The sequence below is a fragment of the Lepidochelys kempii genome, chromosome 7, assembly GCF_965140265.1.
Source record: "Lepidochelys kempii isolate rLepKem1 chromosome 7, rLepKem1.hap2, whole genome shotgun sequence".
NCBI lineage: Eukaryota > Metazoa > Chordata > Testudines > Cheloniidae > Lepidochelys > Lepidochelys kempii.
In genome coordinates this window covers 47,666,755-47,693,084 of record NC_133262.1, presented here as the reverse complement: position 1 = coordinate 47,693,084, position 26,330 = coordinate 47,666,755, and the positions used below count along the sequence as shown (strand labels likewise).

The 26,330-nt window shown below is 47.1% G+C and overlaps 1 protein-coding gene across 6 annotated transcripts in view; it reads right to left on the bottom strand.

Moving 5' to 3' along the window:
- CACNA2D2 (calcium voltage-gated channel auxiliary subunit alpha2delta 2) overlaps positions 1 to 26,330 on the bottom strand; it is a 587,011-nt gene that overhangs the window by 388,109 nt on the left and 172,572 nt on the right. Inside the window, exon 2 of one of the 6 annotated variants that reach the window (XM_073352559.1) lies at positions 7,962 to 8,025. The exons of the other annotated variants lie outside the window; for them this stretch is intronic. Within the exon in view, the coding sequence (XP_073208660.1) occupies positions 7,962 to 7,964 (3 nt within the window). The 5' untranslated portion in view covers positions 7,965 to 8,025. The remainder of the gene's footprint in view (positions 1 to 7,961; positions 8,026 to 26,330) is intronic. 6 annotated transcript variants of the gene reach the window in all.

Genomic DNA, 26,330 nt, shown 5'->3' with positions numbered 1-26,330 from the left:
GCTGATAGGACCCTGGGCTGGGACGCAGTGGAGTGGGAGGGCCTGCGTCTCCCTTCCCCGGCCACCGCATCCCTAGAGGGTGGCCGTCTGCCCCCGTTAGGCCAGGAGGCCTGTAATGGTCTGGCACCGGCTGGAGTTAGGGTGCCAGACAGGTTTGGGTGTAGCTCCCACAGAGAGCTGATTCACCCCGAATTGCTGTGTTGCTCTGTGTGGACCCAACCAGAGCTGTTAACTGTGGATTGCCTGCCCTGATTGAAGGCTCTGGGCAGACAGTCAGTCAGGGCAGCAATTAGTCTATCAGCCCAGACCACTGACTGTTGCGTAATTGGCCCTGCTTGAGGGCCCTGGGCTTATAGACTCCCTGTGCAGATGGGCTTCCTGCAGCCAATTAATAAGTACCTGATAGAAACGGACACCAAAGCAGGGGACACTGAGAAGGTTAAAGCATGAGAAAGTTACAGGATCCCAGCCCAGTGCTCTGTGTGACCCCCTCCCTGCTGCTAGGCCAACCGCAGGCTAGAGCCAAGTGACTCCTAGCTAATTCTTCCCTGACTGAGATGCTCCAGGAGGGATCGTAATAAGGGGCGTGATTTCCTGACCTGACAGATGGGGAGAGACCCACGGACTCCCTACAAACACCACCCCACTTCTGCATTGTGGGGTGGCTGTTTTCATTCTAAGAGACCCATCATGACCTCTTGTCTGTCTGAAAAAACATGCACCAGAAATTCCAGAGCCTCTGTGCATTGCCAGGGCAGCAGGATTTACTCTGTGTGTTGTGGCTTGGCTCGGCTCGGCTCTCTTTTGCTGTGGAGGAGACTGTGGGTATGTCTACATTGTGAAGTTGTCAACAAAACTTTTTTCTTTCACTTTTGTCTCTCCTGCCGACAAAGCTAACGCTGCTCGCGGGGCTGGAAGTATTTTGTCGGCCTGCATAACACACTGAAATACCCACAGGCATATTCCATTTAACTGAGGACAGACCACAGGTGTATAACTCTAGAGGTTTCATTTTGAGGGGAAGAGAGATGGAGACAGACAGACAGACAGACTGAGAAGGAGTAAGCCATTGCTATGAAATAATTATTAGCATATGTACTTTGGACAGCACAGTGTTTAACAAAGGGACGGTTGCCCTAACCACGTTGCTAAGAAGGCTAGATCAATTGAGTTCAGTGCCTCACAGTGCACAGTGTCTGAACGCATTTTAAAAAAAACAAAAACTTGGACGTGCTCTGCCACTCTAGCGAAAGGTAGGATGTTTTGTCACCATGACTGGGCAGGAGTCAGGCTGAGCTGAACACCATGGCGATAGAGTGAAAGGTGTTAGGGTAGGAGAAAATGCGATCAGTAAAAGGGCTAAGTAACAGCCTAGAAAGCTTAGGTCACACCCAGAATTAGAGCACAAAGATCCAGCTCAAGGACTTTCTGGATCCCAGAGCAGGGAACTCCCAGTAACTTCTGATTGCATTCCCGAATCCTGCAGTGAGCAGATATGGATTAATCTGCCCCCAGAGAAGTCTCTCTCCAAATGTCTGATCCCTTCCAAGACTTTCTTCTAGTGTTTACTGGAACAACTCTGGATATTCTTGTTCTTCATGCTATCACCCAAACCCTCTTTAAATTTTTCTAAGTTCTTGCATTCAGCAATATCCTGTGGCCGTAAGTTCCACAGTCTAATTAGACATTTTTTATCAGTTTCCAGTTTTCCACCTTCCCATTCCACTGATTGTCCCTCGGCCAGGAAAACAGCAGATGGGCTTCCAAAGAGGGACTCTCTGAGACTATAGCAAAGGAGAAAGAGAGAGAGAGAGAGAGAGAGTGTGTGTGAGCTCAGGGGAAGAGAGGAAATGGATTCTGTGTTTGGGGTGGGAGGAGAGGCGCCCTGACCTACCTCCCAGTTGTGTGACACACACATATTTGGAAGGCCTCCAGTATCCTTAGAGAATGAGTAATAGTGTGAACCTCATTACTATCGCCTCAACTGACAACTAAGGCCAAGAGGAAGCTTCAGTTATTTGAGTGCCTAACCTGAGAGACCTTATTTCCAGGTTCTTAGCCACTGTCTGAAAACGAAGCCCATTCCACAGGGCTCAAATTGGGAATAATTGTGCAATCCAAAAAAATCACTAGTCGCTGTTGTAAATCTGTTGTACACCTGACTACGATTACAATAGAAATGCCCTCCACACTATGCATCATTGCTGCAATGATGGCACCTTTTCCAAGTGTTTTGGACAAGGCCCTATGAACTCACCCTGCCCAATCATGCACCTGGGGACGCAATATAACCTAGCAGAGCATCAATTTGGACTCAGGAGACCTGGGTTTTATTCCCAGCTCTGCCACTGTCATGCTGGGTGATCCTTGGCAAGACACGTCACTACCCCGTGCCTCAGTTTCTACATCTGTAAAAATGGGGATAACACTATTGACTTCCTTTGTAAAGCGGATTGTGATTGAAGATGAGAAGTGCTATATACAAGCTCACCAATATTATTATTGTTCTCTTATTCCTACTGCCTTCTTGCCAGCACCTTCTTTCCCTTGCAATAGAATCACAGAATCATAGGATACCAGGGTTGGAAGGGACCTCAGGAGGTCATCTAGTCCAACCCCCTGCTCAAAGCAGGACCAATCCCCAATTTTTGCCCCAGATCCCTAAATGGCCCCCTCAAGGATTGAACTCACAACCCTGGGTTTAGCAGGCCAGTGCTCAAACCACTGAGCTATCCCTCCCCCCAACATAGAAGATCAGGTCATCTAGTCCCACCCCCTGCCCAAAGCAGGGCCAATCCCCAATTTTTTCCCCAGATCCCTGAATGGCCCCCTCAAGGATTGAACTCACAACCCTGGGTTTAGCAGGCCAATGCTCAAACCACTAAGCTATCCCTCCCCCATAGAAACGTTAAAACTCATAGGCATCACAGTGGTTCATGAAGATCAACACTTGGAAAGTTTACAAGGAAGAAGTACACATCCCTAACCAAAGCAATTATCTGAGGTATTTTTGTATCAAAGAGACAAGGTGGGTGAGGTCTGTCATCCTTCTCTCCCTCAAACCCATCCCTGCCACCTGTCAGCCACATCGGGTTTATGTCTACACTGTGATCCCCTGGGGTAGGGATTGTGGCACAACTGTTCTGCAAAGGGACAGGCACACAGAGGGTGCAGTACTGTCTACTTCAGCAATTTTATCGTAACATTTGTTGTTCTTGAAGATGCCACTCTCAGAGCCCTCATATGAGAAGCTCAGCTTTCACTTTTAAAAAACAGTACGTTGTGAACCCTCACAGTTCCGGTGTGAAACTCTAAGCTGTGATCTCCCAAACCAGAAAGGAAAAACAAAACACATTTTAAAATCTCATGATTTTTATGCCAACCTCATGATTTTGGGGGCCTGACTCATGGAGTTCGAACGCTTGGGGTTGGCAAGACTGCGCTGAACATCAAAAAAATAATCCCACATCAGCGCCGCAGACAACTGCCATCCAGAGCAACGTGTGGGACACCGCCACAGCTTCAGGCCTTTCCTCACATTCTGCAGCCAATCCATCCCCTATTCGTCACAGCTGCTGAAGATGAGGGTGGGGGCACATCTTCAGATCCCACTTCCCCTTCAGCAGTACAAGGTGAAGGGGGCCAGATCCCAGCCATTCTGCCCTGTTCTTTCTAGTCTACCCTAACTAGGTATATAAATACTATGGGGTTATATGAGCAGCTCACACTTTTTAATGGGTTTCATCTGACCAGTGCCCTGTGAGGAAGGGAAGTGCCATCAGCCCCATTTTACAGATGGTCAGCTAAGGCACAGGGCATATGAAGTGATGTCTCCTGGATCCCAGTCCAGTACCCTAACCATTAGGCCATCCTTTCTCTCACCTTCCCCTGTAGAGTTCATGAACAGCTGTACTCCACCACAGTTCCACATATCTGGAGATGGTACCTTTTGTGCTTGGGAGTTTTTTTTACAGACAATTCTGGCAGCCAATGTTAGCAGGTGAGGTGGGGCCGCTTCGGACATAGAAGGTTAACAGAAAGAAATCCTTTCCCTAAAATAACTGGTTTGCTCCTGAGCAGCATGTTTTTTTGTTTTGTTTTGTTTTGTTTTAAAGAAAGCAGCAACTGGTTTAACAAAATATATAGCAACTTATTTTCAGATCCGATCTCGATGCCAAGTTTGGATATGGCTTCTGAGATCCATGCCCAGGAAATACTGCAGAAAAGGCCTTATGCTGGGCATGAGCCGCAACCCATCAGATAACAGGGCGAATCTGAAGAGGCACCAGTTTGTTCACTGCTAAGAAATGCTGCTGCGGAATTTACCAACTCTAATCTCATTCACTATGCATCAAGGCTCCACACAATATTGAAGAGGTGCAGCACAGTGGCCTGCAGGCCCGCCCTCCCTCCCTGACAGAGCCACATGGCAGAGCTAGAGCACGTTGGAAGGGAAAAGGGGTCTGTCGGCCCGGTGCGAGAGACGGCAGGGTGGCTCTTCCAAGTACAGCATTTTCCAGTGGGGGAGAGCAAGTGCGCGCGCGTGCATTTTAGTCTGCTACTACCCAGCTGTGTGTGGAAAAACAAAAATATAACTCACTGTGCCAATGATTGCCAAAAGATGAAATATTAAACTGTGTTTGTGTGAGGGTGAGACACACATGCAGGACTGCAGCTTGGCAGTCTCTGCTCTAGAGTCCCACTGCTGAACTAACATGTAAACTGAATGGCTCTTTTACCTCTGCTGCACCCAGCTCCTCCTCCCCTCCCTTCCCCCCCACCCCCCCCACCCATGTCCACCGAGAGACTGACATTTCCTCTGGGGCAGACAAGCCATAGAAGAAACACAGCGCACCTGAACAGCGGGTATGAAGGGGATGTTTCCAGTCTCTAGACCTGCCTCCCTCCCCCAGCAGCAGGAGCTGCCAACCTAGATGTGAAAAGAAATCAACAGAATTAAAAGCTACGCCTGTGAAGCAGTGGAATAGTGGGGCTGGAGTGGCGATCCAGGGAGAGGGGAAGAGGAGAACCAGGCGAGAGCTTCCAAGTTATTGGCATCAACCTGTCCCAAGAATTTCACACAAGTCTGTCACATCTGCCAGAAGTGATCTACTCAGAGAGGAGCAGTGAGAGAAATAAATAAATCAAGAAATAATGAATAAATAAAGAATCTTTAAAAAGACTGCCTCGTGTGAAACAGACCCCTTAGGGAAGGTAAGCGGCAGCAGCCAGAAGGGTGGCTCAGTGCCGTTCCCAGTGCCCTGACAAGATTGCATCAGACAGAGATACCAAGCGGGTGGGGGTAGAACAGCGGAGTTCAGGGCATGTTTCATACCCTCTCTTCCCCATGCATACTGACCTTCCTGTCACTGCTAATTATCGTCGCATTCATGGACTCGGGGAAGAAACCACAGCAGATAAACTTTCCACTGTGTACACAACAGTGCACGAAATGGAGATGGGAGGGGTAGAGAAGGCAGCCTCATGCTATGGTTGGGTTTGCAATGAGCGTTGCTGAATTCAGTGCATGCCAACGCAAACTGGGAAGGGGGAAGGGACACATTCAGAGAAATGACACCCACTTCCCACCCAGAGGAAGGCAAATCGAAGACAATTATACGTCTCCTTGATGTTTCTACAGGCAGGCTAGGACGGATGGTGCACTAATCAAAAGGGATTCGATTCCTCAGGACAATGTGTACCAAATAATGGAAGACCACAAAGGAGCACCAAGGAGTGAGATGAAAGCATCGGAGCCAATACAAATAAGAGACTATAGAACTCAGCGAAACAAATATCTGACATTGTCTGTGTAGCAAGGTGGAATAACAACATTTGAGAGCCCATACTCACTTGGTACATTTTACCCATTGTATAGGTGTGAAATTAATACAATGCAGGGAAGCAGTTTGCTATGGTGACTGGAGCTGGTTGAATTCTATTCAACAGAGACAAAATCCAGCCAATTGTGGCTATTTTGGGCTTTACTAATCATCTGCAAACAACTCCATTCGGTATTTGAAAACATGCAATGAATCTCTCAAGTCAACAAACCACAGCCTGCACGTTACTCTCTGAAAAGTATCCCGTGTGGCTAGCCAGGATTTGAGGTTCAGAACGGGCCATCCGAGTCATTAGCAGGGGACAAAGCACATAAGACACACCAAATCCATGGGAGCAAATCATTCAGACCCATTTCAAAGCTTCATCAGTTCAGAAATACCAAAGGGCTGCACTACAGTAGAAGAGAACCTCAACCTTCATGTATGAAAAACATTCCTCTTCTTTCAGAGTAGCAGCCGTGTTAGTCTGTATTTGCAAAAAGAAAAGGAGTACTTGTGGCACCTTCTTGGTACTGTTTGGCCAGCTGCCATTCTGCCTACCCCACAAAACTGGACCACGGGGAGCTGGGCTCTATCTCTGACTCTGCCACTGATGGCAGATGTGGCTTGGCCAAATCTCTCCCCCTTCAACCTTGTAAAAGAGGGACACCATCATTCACCTCACATACAGAGTCTAAATTAATTAGGGCCCAATTCAACCTGTAGAGAAGTCAAAGGGAATCTTTCCATTTCCTTTCATGGGAGTTAGATCAGGCCCTTATAGTGTTCATGAAGTGCCTGCAGATCTTCAGGGTGGCAGATGGTGCTGAAGTGCAAAGCAGTATTAGCAGTTACATGGCTGGACACTAACTCCAGGGCTTTGGTACTTAAAGGATGTGACTAATGTTTAATATTCATTAGATCCTTTTTAAAAAGGTTAATTTTAATACTCATGAAAAAGGAAACCTGGAACCAGATGGGAGTGTGTGCTAGGAGATAGAACATACTGCATTGGTACCCTGAGATGTAAAGCTTGGCAAATACCAGCTGTATGATCCACTCCAGTGGGGCTCTGCCATCTCCAACTTCTGAGAGGCAGACAGCACTGGCAAGAGCCAGACATAGTGCAAGAACGATTCAGGCTTCCCTCACACAGCTCTGCCAATGTCTCTCAAACCTGACCCGCAACGTGATGTTCTATTCCAGGCCTGGGGCTTTCCTGAACAGAGACAGTAATTCAAATTCAAGCCAAATTATGCTATAAAGTGGGCGGTGCTTTGTCTGACACCCACTAGGAACAAGTTCAGACTTTCAAACTCCATGTGCCACGGAGAGAAGCCGAATATGAAGGGGGGCTTCCAGAAGTGAAAGGCAAGGTATCTGTGCCATTTAATCCTCCATGGTAAAGTCCACAAGGACAGGGCTGAACTTATCAGTTCTCTGGTGATTTGATGAAGCATCTGACCCTTCCCCGAAGCCAGACACACAGCAGGGGGGTAAACTGATGTGACCACAATAATTTGCAGTACCTGTAGCGGTAAGAAAGGAAGCCTGCACCTGAGAAAACCCCAGTTGAAACTCCAAGAACAGCCCTGGTCAGACGCTCACGCTCAGAGGGTTCCAGCTGGCAGCCCTCCTGCACTGCCATCAAGGAGTTCACAATGCCAGAGAGGCAGCAGGCACTGACAAGATACTGTTGAAAGGGAGCTCATGCTGTCTGTGGGGAGGATGGAGGGATCATAACTAGAGGCCACGAACCTAGATTCTGAGCATTCAGGGGCAGGAGCTGTCTGTTTTGTATGGTGTCTAGTACAGCAGGGCATTGATCCTTGACTAGAGTCTGCAGGCACCACCACAGTACACATAACACACCCCACAAAGAATCACAGAATTGCCAGGGCACTGTTGCAAGGAAGCTCACAACGTAAGACATCTCAGCTAACACTTAAAGGGCACTGCTGCAGGGAGGACAACACAGAGGGAATGGCATGCAGTGTGCACACATTCCTGCCAACACCACTGGCATCGAAAGGGCACTGCTCTAAGGAAGAAAACAATGACCCTTTTCTTTAAGGGGATATATGTGTAAGAGAGAGAGAGAGACACACACACACAGAGTATATAATCCGTGTCACTAACCATTCCATACACTTGATTGTTTCCCTCTTCAGAGATGCCTGCTGCAGAGTGACACAGAGCCTGCCTGACATGGAGACAACAAATTTATGACAAGTAAAAAAACCCCACAATTGTTAAGCCACATAGCAGTGCACATAGAAAAGAGAGGTTTCAGAGTAGTAGCCGTGTTAGTCTGTATTCGCAAAAAGAAAAGGAGTACTTGTGGCACCTTAGAGACTAACCAATTTATTTGAGCATGAGCTTTCGTGAGCTACAGCATCCGATTCATCCGATGAAGTGAGCTGTAGCTCACGAAAGCTCATGCTCAAATAAACTGGTTAGTCTCTAAGGTGCCACAAGTACTCCTTTTCTTTTTATAGAAAAGAGAGGAGCTCAGACCCAGGTCTCTCCGCCTGGCAAACTGATCAGCAAAATGCATTAGCTTGAAGAGATGAAAGATTAAAAATGTCACCATGAGCACAGCATCTACTCTAATTCCTCGTCCATGTTGCGATCCAAGGAGCTGCCTGGCACATTGACTCCAACATGCAAAATGAAAGTGCCTCCAAAGGGTAAACCTGTCACTTTAGCAAGTGCTGGTTTTATACCTGAATTTGTTTATAGTTGCAACAGGGCTCTCTCCAGTATATACAGATGCAGAGCCACCACCAGCAGCCATACAAGTCTATTACAAGCCTCCATTCTCGGCAGGGTATGGCAGTCACTAGAGCTTGGCAACAGGAAACTTTTACACACCTTAATTGCTGCCACTGAACCTGATTGTCATGCAGGACTACGAGAGTGCATGGCCCTTTACAGACCAGTAAAAGATGGAGCCCTTGCCCCAAGAAAGTTACAATCAAAGGCCCAAGTCCCACACACAAATTTGTGCAAGAGGCTCTCATGTCAGTAGGGAGCCCCATCCAAGTCAGCAGCATTCTGCCTTGGTGCAAGAGGCTATGTGAGCCCACTAAATGGACAGAGAACTAGGTGTGATAGGAACAAGGAAGAGAAAGTTATGAGGTTACATATCTTTGTGCCATATACACTCTGTTATTTGATGTGATAGTCTTGTGGTTAAGAAGCTGGGCTGGGATTTAGGACACCGTGGGTTCAATTCCTGGCTCTGCCACAACCTTTGGCCAAGCCACAATCTCTCTGGGCCCTGATTCCCCATCTGTAAAACTGGGGATAATTACACTCCCTCTCTCCCACCCTTTGTCTGCCTTGTCTAGCGTAGAATAGAAACTCTTCAGGGCAGCAGTCGTCCCTAGCTTGTCTTCACTCCAGAGTTAACTCAAACTACAATTCAATTGTTGCCCCTAATTTGAGTCCACACATAAAACCCTTAATGTAAGAACAGGGGTGCTTTTAACTCTAACTGGCTAGCCCAAGAGGAGTATTGGCTATAGCTCAAGTTAGCACACCTCGACAGATGCTAACATGACCACTGGATAGCGTGGATGCAGACTAGCTTCTCTCGAACGTTGCTCCAGTCCCTAACCACAACTCCCTTCTTTCCCCCCAGTGCTCAGAAAGGATAGGCAAATTCCCCCACAATTCTTTGGAAAAGAATTCATAGAGTGGCTCAGCTTACTGCAGCGCAAAGAACTATGGGATATGCCCCCTGAAGCCTTTAGTGTCACACAAATAAGCACAGTACCATGTGGACATGGCAGCTCCCGTGCCATTTCGCAGCATGGCTGCTCTCACACAAACTAAGCTACATACTTGCTATGTTGGTAAGGGGATCATGAGGTGAATAAAATAGGGCTAGGTTTCCAAAACCAGCTGTCTGCTGTACCCACAAAACCCACTTGCACAAACACTCACATTTATGCAAGAAATTGCAAAGAAATTTATGCCCCTTCTGTGCACTTGTTTATGTGAGCAGCTACCACTTTCCCCATGCACTCCTATGCCCACAATGCTGTATTGCTTATGGGACATTCATCAGAGTGAGTAAAACTTTTGGCTGGAAGCGTCCCCAGTCCCCAAATGACCATGCAATTAGCAGACGCAAGCTCGGAGTCCCTCACTGATTCTAGGGCAGCTGGAAGTTTGACAGGTGAAACAGAAAACATTGCCTCAGAAAAAGGACAAACTAGTGCCAACAAAATAGATTTTAGAATCATGGAATGGACCGCTACTTCTGCTGGGCTCCTTCAAAACTAAAAGGACAAGTGGTGGATCAACTCCAAAGCCACACACAGCATTGTGTCACAAAGTGAGCATGTGGAAACCTGCTGAGTAAACCAGTGCTGCAACTCAGGCACCCATTGAGCTACCCAAGTACTGACATGGCCCTCATCCCTATAGTATTGGAACATCTCACAGTCATTAGTGTATTTATCTTCCAATACCCTGTAAGGGAGAGAAGTGCTAGTATCCACAGTTCACCATCTGTGAGATGAGGCACAGGGTAGATTAAATCTGTGGCAAAACCAGGAACTGAACTCAGGTCTCCAGAGCCAATGCAGTAACTTAAACCACAAAGCCCGCCTCCCCCGATTAAAATTGTGGCAAATGCCACTGAAGATCAAAACTCCAGGACAGCAATGGCTAGAAGGGTACAACCCCATATCTCATGCTTTAGGCAAAGCAAAGGACTACCAGGGTCATCTACATGCATCGGAGATCATTCCACCTGTAGGTGAAGAACACCGAAAAATTCTCTGTCCTGTTGGGAAGGGACCATAGAAAAAACCTGGAAAAGCCAGGCACTATTCCAGAGTACAAGTACCTATCCTGGGGATACTTCCTGTAGTCCCCAAAGCACAAGAAACAGATGTGTGGTCATGGCAAGGAAATGAAATATGTCACGTCACACCAACTCCAAATGACATCTTCTAATGGGGCTGCCAATGCTCAAACAATACCCATCTGCTTGAAATGGCAGCTCTAAGTACATCATCTCATTTTCCTCTCACATTGGTCAAACAGATGATTGTTTGGAGCATTCTCAGAAGAGCTCCAAAACAGCAGCAAGCAAATGATCAACCCTATGAATAATCGGTTTCAGAGTAGCAGCCGTGTTAGTCTGTATCCGCAAAAAGAAAAGGCGTACTTGTGGCTCCTTAGCGACTAACAAATTTATTTGAGCATAAGCTTTCATGAGCTACAGGTCACTTCATCGGATGCAATTTGCAAACTGGATACAATTAACTTAGGCTTGAATAAAGACTGGGAGTTGATGTGTCATTACACAAAGTAAAACTATTTCTTCCCCAGCCCCCCCCCCCCGTGTTCCTCACACGTTCTTGTCAACTGCTGGAAATGGCCCACCTTGATTATCACTACAAAAGGTTTTTTTTCTCTCCTACTGGTAATAGCTCACCTTACCTGATCACTCTCATTACAGTGTGTATGGTAACACCCATTGTTTCATGTTCTCTGTGTATAAAAATCTCCCCACTGTATTTTCCACTGAATGCATCCGATGAAGTGAGCTGTAGCTCACGAAAGCTTATGCTCAAATAAATTTGTTTGTCTCTAAGGTGCCACAAGTACTCCTTTTCTGCCTATAAATAACCAACTCAGTCACAGCCAGAGCATCACCTATGAAACAATGCAACAAGAACATGGCAAATCAGAGGAATGACTGCAAAAAACCCACCACCCATATCACTAACATTGAACAGGCTTGCTGAAAAATCCTCAGAGCCTGACCAATACCTTGATTGCTGCAGCATAGTTGAAGTGTGGGTGCTCTTATGTTCGGGATTGTTTTCCTTTTAAGAGTAGCTTAGTTGACTTCTGAACAGTTGATAAACCAGCAGGGCACGTTTAGCAGATCACTTATTAGAATGAGTTACACATTTAGTCTATCCGAGGGGGTGGGACTGATTTAGTGTTGATAGAACGGTTACTTAGTGATGTTCAGCCAGACGCAGCCCAGAGAAAGGAAGAGCAACTCCCCCGCAAGTGCCTGAGTCTAATTCAGCACGGATGTAAACGGTGATGAGCGCGTGCTCCTCAAACAGGTGGCCATGGCAAGGTACAGGGGTATAACTGGCGCTGTTTTGTTTGGCACAACTGCTGGCTGCTGAATGTAACTCAGTCACTGAGGGGGTGGAAGCGTGGGGGGGGGGGTAAATCAGGAAAAGCAACAGCAGGAAGGGGTAAGATAGCAGCAGGGGGCCTGCTTTAGGCCAATCGCTGCACCACTCCCAGCATTCCCGAGACGAAGTCAGCACCGGCATATGGCATCACAGCTCCTGGTGTCTTCAATAGTGGCTTCACCCACTTTAACCATGGTTGAATTTGATCTCCCCTGAACACTGCCTTAGTGTCGGCTGCATTCAGTTAATATCCTCACCTCCAGGCCTACTGTCTGCACTCAGCTATACCTGTGTCAACCTGAGGAGGTGCACAGATTTTGCAGGCCCACTCAAAGCAGCTAGTTACAAAAATCTAGTCCATGGTATAAAACGAGTCTTTGCCTCAATTCACCCTCCCCAATACACTCCCTGGATTCTTCCATCCAAATGCTTGTTAACACATGTGACAGTCTCCCATGGCAAGCATCATGCAGCAGCAGGGAAGCTGAATAAAGACATTTGGGTGCCGGGAAGGGGCAAGACACTGGTATTGCCAGAGGACAGGGCGAAGTTCACAACCTGCAGCAACTTGACTTCTGGTTGCAGCCCTGAAGTCTACAGAGCTCAATACCTCCCCGCACTGGAACAAGCACCACAGCCATCAGAAACGCTGTTGTTCAGAGTTTGGGCTGGAGTGCCAGGTAGGTGAGGGAAGCACAACGCCTCCCCGCTGGCTTAGGAGTTGAGGCAGCTGCCAGGTAAGGGGAGAAGATGGTGCAGTGGCTCCTGGGAAGACAATAAGAAGGAAAAAGCCCAGAGCAAAGAGGTGGATGAAAGGCTCCCTGGGATCCTGTTCAAGGCAAGTCACTGCTCCGGATTGCCAGATGTTGTGGCAGGCATGGGGGGTGAAGGCCCATCGCTGTACCCCTTGCAAGCACGGCATGCAGGCAGAGAAGAAGCCTAGTCCAGATGCCACAGGAACAAGGGAGGGAGGTGGCCCTGGAGTATTTGAGCACAAACAATTTATGCAGTGCTCAGTTCCACATTTGCTGGGCACTGTCGCCAGAGTGAGGGTTGGGTAAACAGCCCTTCTGCAATGAACACAATGCAAAGACACTTGGCAACCCACTTTATTACCATACAGCTAATATCTTACAACTGCACCCTCAATTGCAAGAGCCATTTGTTCATGTCTCATTAAAACACACTATGTTTTATTTGGGTTAGACCAGCTTGCTGAGAGCAATCACTCTGCACTTCCAATGTCAGCAGCTACTCTGAGCAGCACCAGCTACTGGAAACCCTCCTGCATACCCCTGCTCAAGTGCTTCTGACTCACTACGAGCTTAGCTTCGAGGCTCAGAGCCAGAGAGTGGAAGTGGTGCAGATAGTACCAGAATCAAGATTTATAAGGGTCTGTCCTGTCCATACAACATGAAGCACTAGGTTGCAAGGTAGGAATGGATCAGTTGTGCCCTAACTTTGTTACAAGGCAAGTCCAGAGACACTGTTAACGTCCTGTTCACACTACAAAAGGGAGCGCCACAGATCTGGCCTGACTGAAATATCCAGAGACTCCCTGTCATCCAACAGGGACTTTGCTATTGCTAATCCCCTTTCCAGGGAAAGTGAATGACATGACAGTCTGACATGACAGTGATGGGCAGCAGTGTAAATCCCTATGGTAGGTAGCATTGTTTTCCAGGGCTTCCTCACAGCAATGCCAGTGAGTGACAGTGATGTTCACACCTTCCCAAAACCATCAGTGGCTCCCATCATCTTGATTACTATGTTTCTTCTATTAACAGAAGCATCCAAAGGCCCTGTTGTGCCAGGTGCTGCATAGATACAGAAGCAGGTGCAGCTCCTGCTCAGCAGAGCTGACAATCGAAAGACAAGCGACGTGTGAAGGAGAGGGACACATATACTCACTGGATACAAATATATATTCCCCCTTCTCCTTTCCTCATTTCTGTCAAAGCCCAGAGCTCTGCCACAACGTCTCATCACAGGTGGGTCTCGAGGAGGGAAGAGAAGGGGGGAGAGGCTAGCGGCTTTACGGATCCGGTACAGGAGAGCGTGCCATGCGCAGGCGCAAGCAGAACGGACAGCAGCACGATTGTGGAACAATCGGGCACACAGGCAGCAGAGGCTGCAATTGCTGGAGGTCACCAGAGCGTATGCAGGGAGGAGCTGAGAGGGAAAGGAAGGACAACTTCAGCACTACACCCCCAACTTTGAGCTGCAACGGAGAGAAAGGAACCCATTGGCTGTGGCCATCTAGTGTTTGACTTCTACACGCTGCTGTCTGCTAACAACCCTCTTCCCCTTCTATCCCATTGATGCCAGGCGCCGACAGGTCACATCTGTATCTAATCATAACACAAGACCCATCTGAAGGATGAATCCACTTCCACAAACCACTGTAGCTCAGGCAGATTTCAGCTGCTCTCTGTGGAAATTGCTACATTTGACATCCAGGGGTTTCTTCCACTTTCAGTCTCTCTTGTTAAGGAATATCTAGAAAGGGTGGAGGGCAGCAGCACGCAGCTCCCTCCTTTCCCTCGCAGCAGCCTGGGGCTCAGCTCCCTCTCCTGCCTAATCCTCCCATCCCCGCACAGCAGTGCAATGTGCTATCACTGCACCTCTCCCAGCAGCTCTCTCCCCTCCTCCTCCTCTCTGCTCCTAATGCAAAGCTTGCTGTAAAAAGGAATAATACTTGAGAGTAATCGCCTGCCTCCAGACATAGGGAAGTGCTCTTCTGAAAGCCCCAGTTAGCAGGCAATGCCCCTTGCAAGCACTCAGGCACTTCCATTTGAAAGAAAGACAGAAAGACAGAAAGAAAGAAATCCTGGATTCTCTCTCTCCTCTCCAGCCGAGTAAACATTTTCTTCTTTTCATCCTAGAGCATCTTTACAGACATGAGGAGCAGTACATCGTCACCATTCATTCCTGTCCATGGCTTCTTCCTCCATTAAGTCCAACCTGGTCGTGTCCCTGCGTACAATGTCCTGCTATCTAGTTGGTGGCCAGCCTCTAGGCCAGACTGACCTGGGTTGTGTTGACATTATTTTCTTTGCATCCTATCATCTGTTTGTCTTCTGCAGTGTCCCCACCATCATAATCCTTTTGATTGTAGCCAATCTTGTCCCTGATATCACATTCTCCTCTCCTTCTAAATTCTCCATTTGTCAAAAAATCATTCCATTTTACACCAGCCATCTTTTGAAGAACTCTTAGCTCTACTGCCTGCAGCCTTCTGATGTCGGTCTGTCTCATTTAATGCAGCTGCTTCCAGCCCACAGAGTAATATTGTTAGTACCCTAGCTTGATACATTATCACTTCAGTACCAAATAATGTTTTTATCAGTCCATAATTTCATCAGTTTCTGTGCAGCACTTGTAACTAAAGCACATCTTCTTTTAACCTCATCCCTGATGGAACCATGGCACTGATCAAGCTTCCTAAGTATACATAACATTTTACTTGTTTTACCACTTCACCGTTGCTACATTTCAACATTTTATCTATAGTCCCTTTTCCAAGGTACTTCCATTTCATCTTCTTGGCATTTATTTTAAGGTCAAGCTGACTACACCAATCTTCCAAGGTAGCAAAGAGTATCATCATTAATTCAAATAGGTCTGCCAGCTGTACAATGCCATCTACATAAACTAAGGAGATTAACTCCAGATCATTTAACGCCATGCCCTCCAACTCGTCTAACATTCTCAGTGTCCAGTTTAAAACCATGATGAGCAGTGACGGTGATTCCCTGCCCCCTTGTCTAACACCAAATTTTTACTTTAACCAGTTGCTTAATTTGATCTTGGTAAATTAAAGGATAAAGGAAAGATCTGTGAGGGAGGCATAAAAGGTGACCCCTGGAGTAACTGCTAAACCAACAAATAAACCTCCCCATGCAGCTTTCCGCATGCTGGCCACACACACTCGCCTGGACTGTGGATTCCGCTGCCACTGCTGCGTTAGGGGGTGGGCACAGACTCCGCACAAGGAAAGCCACTTGAAGCATGTGAAAGAGAAAGGCAGACTCAAAGCCTCCCACAACGATGGGTGCCTACATCTCCCAACCCAACCAGGTGGGCATAAGTCATTGACATGAGGGACAGAGGACCAAAGTGTCATGCTGTTCTTCGCTGCTACTGCAATGGGGTTTCAGGGAGACAACCTCTTGTTGTTGGAGGCTTCGGAAGAACTAGGAAGAAATGGCGATCTTGGCTCCTATGTCCAAACAGTTATCCCTTAGGAAAAATCTGAAGAGACAAAACCCTTCTTCAGAGAAAACGCTGCATAAAATCCTGGATACATACTTGAAGGTGCCTCTGAACAGATGGTTGCCAGAATCTCCAGGCTATAGCAACCACCATTCATATGGTTTCAACGCTCTGACTCCACGCAGTAGCCCAGCAATAAAGAATTGGTCTATTACGGCAATGTACATAATGATAATCTGCTGGACCACTTTACAAAGGTATCAAGTGAGGCAGAGGATAATGCCCTGTGTCAGCACTGGCCTCTTAGAACTGCACTTAAACTCCATCAAATCCTCAACAAGTGAGGAGGTACGTGCATGTTTAACAAAGCTTTTAACCCTAGGCCACCCGCCTTTCAGGATCGATTTCTCATAGTGGAAACACTGCTCCCATTGTCCGGGAGCACTGAAGTGGCAGAACGTGGGTTTTCCATAGGAAATTTAACTAAAACAATTCCACACACGCTAGCTGAAACATTATTTGTGGGGGGTGGGAACGGAGGGGTTAGACTTGAATTTGAAATAAGTTACTTAATTCTCAGTTCTGACTCTGACTGGTGGAGTTGTGGCATTTTAGGGTATGTCTACAGGGGGAAAAAAACAGCAGCAGTAAGTTTCACAGTCTGAGTCTACAGTATTGGGCTCAGGTTCTGGTGGTAAAAGCAGTTGGGTAAACGTTCTGTCTCAGGCAGGAGCTGGGACATACCCCTAGGGAGAGACAGTCCTTGTTTCAAAGAGATTACACTCTAAACAGGTACAGGTGAGAGGGTAAACAGAGGCACAGAGAAGTGACTTGCCCAAGAGCACACAACAAGTCAGAGCTGGGAACTGAACCCAAGACTTCCAATTATTAGTGCATGCGGCCAGCACATGGGTAATAGCCTTAAAGTAAAAATAAACGTAAGAAAGTTATGAAAACGTCAATGCATTCAGACTGTGGAGTGGGGAAGATAGCATTATGGTTTACCCATTAATTTCTAAACTACATGTCTACCAGCAAATGACTTTAGGAGAAACTTAATGTTATGGCATTCACACACAGAAGTTAGATCATGTAAAATACTCCTTCTGGAAAGATGCAGCATAACGCTATTTTATCTCTTAGAATTCAGAATGATAACACACAAAAACCCAAAAGCAGAGAGGGGAAACAGGCTGCTCTCTAAAGCAACGAGGCACAACTCACCCTACCTTGTTTTAAAGTGGCTCTTTCCAGACTGATTGTGATTGCACACTTTCCTGCAGAGCCATCTAGAGTGCAAGCAGAACTGGGAACAATGTCAGCACACACACTTTTAGGGTAGGTCTACACTGCATCTGGGAGCAGGTTTCTCACCTTGGGTAGAGAGACACATACCAGCTCTGCTCAAGCTAGCACACTAAAAATAGCAATGCAGCCAGGGGTGGTGGCGGCTTGGGCTAGCTGCCTGCGTACAAACCTACCCAGACTGGGTACACAGTTAGCTCAAGCCACCACCCATGCTATTCCTGGTTACTCTGCTAGTGCATTTGCTTGAGCAGAGATAGCGTGTACCTGTCTACACAATCTGGGAAGCCCACTCCCAGCTGCAGTGTAGATGAACCCTTAAAGTGGTAAAAAATGGTTACTTGCCTCTCGCTACTAGGGGAAAAATCTTCCGGCCAATGTGCATGTGTGCACACACCTGACTGGAATGGACATGAACAAGCACTCGAAGAAGAACTTGCAATTCAAACACAGTCCTCAATACACCACACTTAAGGTTGCACAACAAGCACTGAAAGAGAGTCAGGCAGTGCCCCAGTGAAGGCTGTGGCAGTGGCTCTTGGACTGGGAGGTGCTCATAGAGCAGCCAAAGACACCAAAGGGCAGCAGTAGAAGTTCACCCATGGTACGTCTACACTGCACACCGAGCCAGGCTCTGACTCATGTTTGAGCCCAAGCTCTCTTCGTCTCGGGTCAGCAAGCATTCAGGATCCAAGTGTAGGACCCTGCTAAGGGGATGTGCCAGAGCCCAAGTTCCGCCATGACTCAGGTCAAAGCCCTGTCATTTTGCAGCGTGGACCACTCAGAAGGTCTGTGTAGTGCAGTATGGATGCATTACTATGGCTAAGAGACCTGGGTACAGCAACTGTAAACCCAGATTTATAATGCAGTGTGGATTCTTGAGCGCGGGCTTAGAAACACAGAGTCTACAAGCCCAGGTCACACAGACCCAATTACAATGCAGCGCAGACATACCCCTGTTGGTGAGAGCACAGGCAAGGGATGGGGAAAAATACTGGGATAGAGGCTTGGGATCCATTTTAATAAAAGAGAAGAAAAAAAAAAGTCACCACGACAAGCCTTCACTGCTGCCACCAGTTTGTGACAGTGTAACAATGCTGGTTCTGGTGGGACCCAACTGAGAGTGCCAATTCAGGACAAATTGCTTAAAGCAGGGCAGTTACCGCCCAAGGCTGGGGTTTCTATGCACACCAAGGCAAACCAAACCAGCCAAACAGAGAAAAGTTTGGTTTTACCCCACTGGCTAACCAGAAGTCACACAAGCAATTCCCTTAGACACTCCAGTTTCCCAGTATCACCACCAGAGCCATGCATTATGAGGACAAATGGTTATGAAAACCAATACCCCATTAAAAGAAAAAAGGTTCTCTCGATCCCAAAGGACCAAGCCCCAGACCCAGGTCAATATACAAATCAGATCTTACCCACAAATCACGCTGTTGCCAATCCTTTTGAATCTAAAGGTTTATTCATAAAAGGAAAAAGATATAGATGAGAGCTAGAACTGGTTAAATGGAATCAATTACATACAGTAATGGCAAAGTTCTTAGTTCAGGCTTGTAGCAATGATGGAATAAGCTGCAGGTTCAAATCAAGTCTCTGGAGCACATCCACAGCTGGGATGGGTCATTCAGTCCTTTATGTAGAGCTTCTGTTTGTAGCAAAGTCGGTCCAGAGGTAAGAAGCAGGGTCAAAGACAAGATGGAGGAGCTGCAGCAGCTCTTTATATTCTCTTGCCATGTGGTCTCTGCTTTCTTTGTCCCAAAGACAAGCTGTCCATCACATGGCATGGAAAAACCTCAGAGCTCTGTCCACAGGCATGTCCCTGCATACCTTGCTGAATCACAAGGTGTAGCTGCTTTCTCTCAATGGGTCAGTTGTATAGCTGATGGTCCTTAATAGGCCATCAAGCAGGCTAGGCAGAGCTGAAACCAACTTGTCTGGGGTGTCACCCAGAAGCACAGCATAAGTGTGAAATACAGACAGTATAGAGCCAATACTTATAACTTTAAATACAAAAATGATACATGCACACAGATAGCATAATCATAATCAGCCAACCATAACCTTGTCTTAGACACCTTATTTGACCCCCTTTATACAAGATTTGGTGCCAGTACAGGACCTTGGTTGCAACAATGATCTATACGGTCCCAGATTATGTCAATAACATCACAGACGGGCACTCTCTTTGTGAGGAAGATGCTTGGAGAGTCACTTTTAAAGAGAACGAGGCAGGAAAGATGTGGCACAGGACTGGGTGAGGACACTGAAGACTTCATCCAGGGATCTCAACAAGTTTATGGACAATGAATTTACGATCACAACCATCATTGGGGCAAGTAAACACCATCATCAATTGTTGAAAAACGTGGATAACGGACAGGGAAACAAGCACAGACAGGCCCAAGGTCATAGGGTGAGTCACTGATAGGCCAGTTCCTGGCCTGTAGAAGTTCCAGGCTCCCAAGGTTAGTCCATGAGGCTAAACCCACCTCTCTCAGAATTACATCCCACATCAAAGAGAACACTAACAGGTTTGTCAGGTTTTAGAAGCCCATGATAATACCCCAAGCAGTTATACCCTACAGTGCGTGCAGAAGGCTAAGATCGTACTCTCCCGTCTCTCACTGATGCAGGTATATAGTGCTTCCCCCTAGAAGGCTGTTACAAAGGGCATCTCAAATGCCAGCTTCCCTGATCCACGGCCAGATACCTCCCCTTCCACTGTCTTCCGTGACAGATGTCCCTTGACTCACACTTTGCAAAAGACTCTCAGTAGATGCTGCAGTGGTGGGTCCCATTAAAGTCACACCGTAAGGTTTTAACCAGAGAGCCCCCGGCTATGCAGGTGAGGAGTGTAACGATGCACATTCATCACCAGTGAACCCCCTTGTGTCAGGGTGCGGTGGTGCAGTGGTTCTCATCTCCAGTGCCCCCTGCAGGCCCCCTGCCTTCACAGGATGCTCTGCCCTCTGGCTGAGAAGGGGCTGGTCCAAAGAATCATCCTAACCTCTGGGCCCTGTGCTCAACCCTTTCTCGGGATGCCACTGCCTTTCCCTGGCTCTGTCCTGCCCGACCAAAGTCTTCCTGAGGCCTCTAGTCTCCTTCCACCTCTGATGTTTCAGCCCTTTCCAAGAGCCAGCCTTCTCGTCTCCTCCCTGTGGCATCTCTCCCTTGACTGAATTCTCTTAGCCCAGGTGTCTGCTGATCCTTTTAGTCATGTCCTCTCCGACTGACGAGGAACTGCCCAATTACCACAGAGGTGGGGTAAATACGACTAACTGTGCCTTTAAGCCTTTCGCACCTGTGATGGGGGTTTTACCCCATCGCGAGTCTCATGCTAAAGCTGCCAAAGTGCACAAGCTGTTGGCTAAGGAAGCCTGCTAGTAATAGCCTTGAGTCTGTATCTGTGCAAACTTGGATTTGCCTCCTCGCAAGACAACACTGAAGCATTAAAGACCCACTCCTGGGTACGCCCATCATTTGATTCTCCAGTTAAATGGCCAAACTTCTCCAGCACCCTCCCCATCTCGGCTTTTGCGGATGCTGTAGCTGGCTCCTTTGAAGCATGGCATGTTAAGTGGCAGCAAGTGCAGCGCCCTGTCCTCCCAGCACAAAGTACGTTTGCCATCATTAAAGGAACAGGAAAGGACTGCTCCGGGAATTATGTGAAGGTGTTTATCCAGTGACGATCCGCTGTGACTTCAGGAGACATTTTGCTATGTGAACACATATAAAGTAATCTTGCTTAGTTGAAGGATGATGGTTCCATTTCTTTCATGGAGCTGAAAGACCTATAACTCACACTCACTAGGGGCATCGACGGACTATTAACGCCCCTCTCAAGAGGGATATTCTGCTAGCTCAACATCATGTTTCAGGGAGACGGTGCCCCCCTTCTTCTTAAGACCATGTTTTTGAGTTAAATAAATGAATGCATTAAGGTGACAATTTAAATCACTAGCAGCTGCTCAAAAGTGGAAGGAAAGGGGAGGGGGGAGTGGATTCTGAGTGGCTGCCACTCCATCCTCCGCTTATCCCCCGGTACCTGAGTACTGCAGAGATCTCAGAGCAGTGTGTGATTTCACACGTTCAGGCTGCAATAATCCCGGCACCATAGGAGGGAGATGACAAACAGCCTTGAACAATTCCTCGTTCTTATGAATCTAAATTAGTGGCTTAAGTTTGGGGTTGCTTTTTTAAGAATTTATTTGAATTGAGCTCTGGTGGAAAGGTGCTGGATAGGCCGTGGTCCTGGAAGGCAAACCTTCTGGCTAGCCACAGAACTGGGGCAGCCCAGCTCTCACACTGCAGCTCCTCTACAATGAGAGGTAACACAGCTGGGTGGGAAGCTGCATCCCCAGGCTGATGGAGACCACAGATTTATAGATTCCAAGGCCAGAAGGGACCATTGTGATTGAGTCTGGCCTCCTGTACAGCACAGGCCATAGAACCTCCTCAAAATAATTCCCCTGGAATTAGCGCAGAACTCTAAGAAACACCAAAAAAAAAAAAATCTAATCTTGACTAAGAAATTGCTAGTGATGGAGAATCCACTATGACCCTGGATGAATTGTTCCAATGGTTAATTAGCATAGATACTTTCCTCCTGGCACGATGACCTGAAACTAAGGGAGGGGCAGAAAAAACAGGCCACATTGATATGGTTTACACTCTTGTATTTGGTATCCAGATGGGTCCTTAGGCTGTTAGCTCTGATGTGAGCAGCAATCACATAAGTGCTTGGAAAGTGCCTAGTGCATAGTGATACATCATAATGATGGTTCCTCTAGAGATACACGGAGCAATTCCTTTTCAGTCCTTGGCCTGTCTGCCTGGGCCTGCCAACAAGGTAACCATTGGTAGTAGTGGTTTCTGAAACTTGAATGTTTGCCTGAGAGGAAGTGGGCTAAGATAACTGGTTAAGAAGCACAATCGCTGCCCATAAGGGCTTCTCAGAGTGAACAAGATCTCCAGCTCACGTCACCAAATAGCGAGCACAGTTCTGTTACTTCATTTCCTTTGCGGAAGGGTTACAGTGGGAAGGAAGGAAGGAAGGAAAATACCTGCCTCCATGTACACTGCAGTCAACAGGAGAGTACTTAAAATTCCACAATCATTGGAGGCAGGTAACATTGGAGACTCTGCCAGCAAATGAGCCAGTGTTATTATTCAGTAGATTAAGACCACAATTGATAATACTCCCCAAGATAAGTGTGTGTCACTGTATGCATTGGTCTAGCTAGCTGACAGAACCTTAGCAAAAGGTTATCATGTGCTGCTCCAGGAGTCCCGGGGTTAATATGCTACACTCAGAAGACCTGGCTTTCAATTTCTGAGCTCAGTCTCTTGTTATCTCCACCCTCTGGTCAATCACAGGAGTCAGGTTGATGGGAAGAAATCAAACGGTTTTTCATCAAACTAGGTCATGCCAATGCACAGGGCAGAGATGAAGGGAAATCTTCCACTGAGGATATAGGAAAACCTTTGTTGAGGATATGAGAAAACAAAATATTATAATTTCAAGTGCTCCAAAACTTCTGCAAGCTGAGAGGATGATGCACCCTACTAACATACCTCTGCATCTGCCCTGACGGGCCCAACACTACATCCGGGGAATAGTTACACAGTAAATTAACATTCAGCACCAACAGCCTCACTGATATAAATGGTATTTCCTATCCTATTGTGTATTTCATGCATATAATTCCCAAGGTGAATATTTACTTATATTTAAATATAAATTTAAATAATACTTATATTTACAAAAGTGCGGGCATACAGCCTTCTTTACAGACCACTTAGAATATTCCGCCCTAGTGTGCTACACAGAGCTCCCATTATGATTCAGATAGAGCTGTACCTCACCCTTGAGCTTACTGGTTATGCGTCAAATCCTCTAGCTTGTCTTACCCCCATGGGATTCAGTGGGCTGAATAAAGACTGCTGGATGTGGTCCTCAGTGCAATAGTGGATGCAAAGTAAAGCAATATCCTAAGGAGTAGCTAGTAGCTGCTTTTCAAGCTGCAATTGATCAGGGATGTTTGTGGGGAAGGACAAGGAGAACGCCTCAAGATGTGTTTACTGTTAAAGTGATTTTTTCAAAACCCAGACCTCATTTTCCTGGATACCTGCATGGGACCCTGGAGAATTTATATTTTGGAGTTAAGAGGCCAGGGCATGGCACAGTTAATTTAATGTAACATTTGCAGGGGATGAAGTTTGCAGTAGATCCCCCAGTTGGCATTGGGACATACATAATCAGATGGAGAAAGTACCTCCAAACTCGTCTCTATAGTGAAAAACACATACAGAGCCTTAGCTCTGAGGTGAGGACAGCAGGAAAGCTGTAATTATATTAAATGCACAGACTTCTGCTTCATGCTTTTAAGACATGTAATCTTTCATCAGAGTATCTTAAGCTGAATGGGCCACATTCGTCCCTGATGTAACACCACACATTTGATGAATGGATGAATTCAGCCCAGGTTGTTCTATTTGGGTGCCCAGAAAACGTCTTACATTTAAAACTCTCTGATCTAAAGACGTCTTAGCTGTGCTGCTGTAACAGTGCCAAGACATCTGGTTTGTGTGGCTTCCTTGCAGACCAGTGTTTTGAAAAGAGGATGCACAAACACTGGCTCTTTGGTGTTGCCAAAGTTAAAAGCTGCCTCTCTGCGTGCCTGCTTCTGATGATAGATTATTACACTTTGCATAGTACTCTCTGATGTTTGGGTGATTTGAGCATAATCAGACTTAAATGCAAGCAATCAGAGAAAATGCTTTCATAGACACCCTAATTTCCACACACTGGATCCTAATCGACACAATATATTACTTTTCTTCCAAGAGCTGGAAATGGATGGTCAAGATCTTTTAATGCATATAATGGATATAATGCATAAAAATACATTTACTGTTTAAGACACTGCCTTTTAATTTCTAAGGGAAAAAAAATTAAAAGCAATAGCAAAGCAAGTGGGGGTGGGGGACCCCAAACATCTTAAAACCCCATTAGAGTGATGCACATTTTGTGAGTTAATTCATCTCTCTCCTTTCCATTTTCTCAGCCATTAATCAAAAACAATTCTCTGAGAAGGAAAAACAATACCCCAGTTTGACAGGAAAGCCATGAAAGCTGGGAGAGATGGATACATGTGCCCAAGGAATAAGAAATAAGAAGGTTCTCACTAGATAGCCATCTGCCTTGATCTAGAGTCCACTTCAGGGCTAGGAGGAATCTCAGATACAAAGCAGTCACATGGGTCAGCATCAGCAAAGCTAAGCAGCAATGGATAGAGAAGACCTACCCTGGCCAACCCAGTGAGGGGCAGATGCCTCCCTCCCTCCCTCCAGAAATCCTGATAACCAATGCAGCATCCCATCAGATGGGGTGTGGGCACATGACATACAGTTTGCTGAGGCTCTGGAAAGGAAGCACTGCATGTCCCCGACTAGACAGGGCACGCAGTGCATGCAGTAGCCATCTGGGAGGCCAGATGGGCCCCCTGCAAGGATGTGCAGGGCAGCAGGAGTGAGACCAGCTACCTCTCACCCTCTGATACCTGGGCTCCTTACACCCCCTTCGCCTTCCCCATGCAGAACCCAAGGGGCAGGATCTCCTCCAAGGTGTGTGCCTGGTTACCCTGGCATGACTACTTACAACCCTCTGCCACATTTCCCAGGTTCACTAGTTAAAATGCACCTGAAATAACTAGGAGAAGCAGCCGTGCTGGCTGTTAGAGATGCAGAGATGCAGCTGCCTGGGAAACCAATATATGATGGGCTCAGCACTGTCACCACAGCCCACTCCATCATGTTGTTCCTGGGACACCTGGCACCTTTTCCGGACTCACTCTTTGAAATGCCACATCTACAGGGTTGTCCACATAAACATCCCAGAACCACTGAAATGACAGCTCGGCTTCAGGGGTTTTTCTCCCAATGGAAGTATCATTCCCAAAGTTATCACTGTGCCACTTGACTGGGCCATGGGCAGTGGTACCTAGTGGCGGGAGCTGAACTCAGGCTTAATGGTCAGAGCAGAAGTCATGCCCAATGGTTAGATCAGGAATCCGTAACCAGGAATTGGAGCCAAGGGTCAGAACACGAGCAAGAGGCCAAATCCTAAAGCCAAGGGTCAGAGCCAGAGGTGAGGAATCGGAGCTGAGGGTCAGAACCAGGTTATCTGGAGTGACGCAAGGCAGGGAACAAACAGGAGCAGGAGAGATCACAGCCATGGGCAAATACTTTGAGCAAGAACTAGGCGTCACCAAATGAAATTAATAGGCAGCAAAAACAAACAAAAGGAAGTATTTCTTCACACAACGCACAGTCAACCTGTGGAACTCCTTGCCAGGGGATGTTGTGAAGGCCAAGACTATAACAAGGTTCAAAAAAGAACTAGATACGTTCACGGAGGATAGGTCCATCAATGGCTATTAGCCAGGATGGGCAGGGATGGTGTCTAGAGCCTCTATTTGCCAGATGCAGGGAATGTGCAACAGGGGATGGATCAATTGATGACTACCTCTTCGGTTCATTCCCTCTGGGGCACCAGGCATTGGCCACTGTCAGAAGACAGGATACTGGGCTAGATGGACCTTTGGTCTGACCCAGTATGGCTGTTCTTACGAGCAACCCTGAACTGCTGCTGCTAGGCTTAAGAGCCAGTCTGCTGGCTCTTCCAACCAGTCAGGCAGCTGACCACAGACCAGCTGCACTCATTAGCTCAGAGACTGGCTGAGCCTACAGGCCTTGATTCCTGACACTACCTGTGTTTTTAACTGCAAAAGTCTCCCCTCCA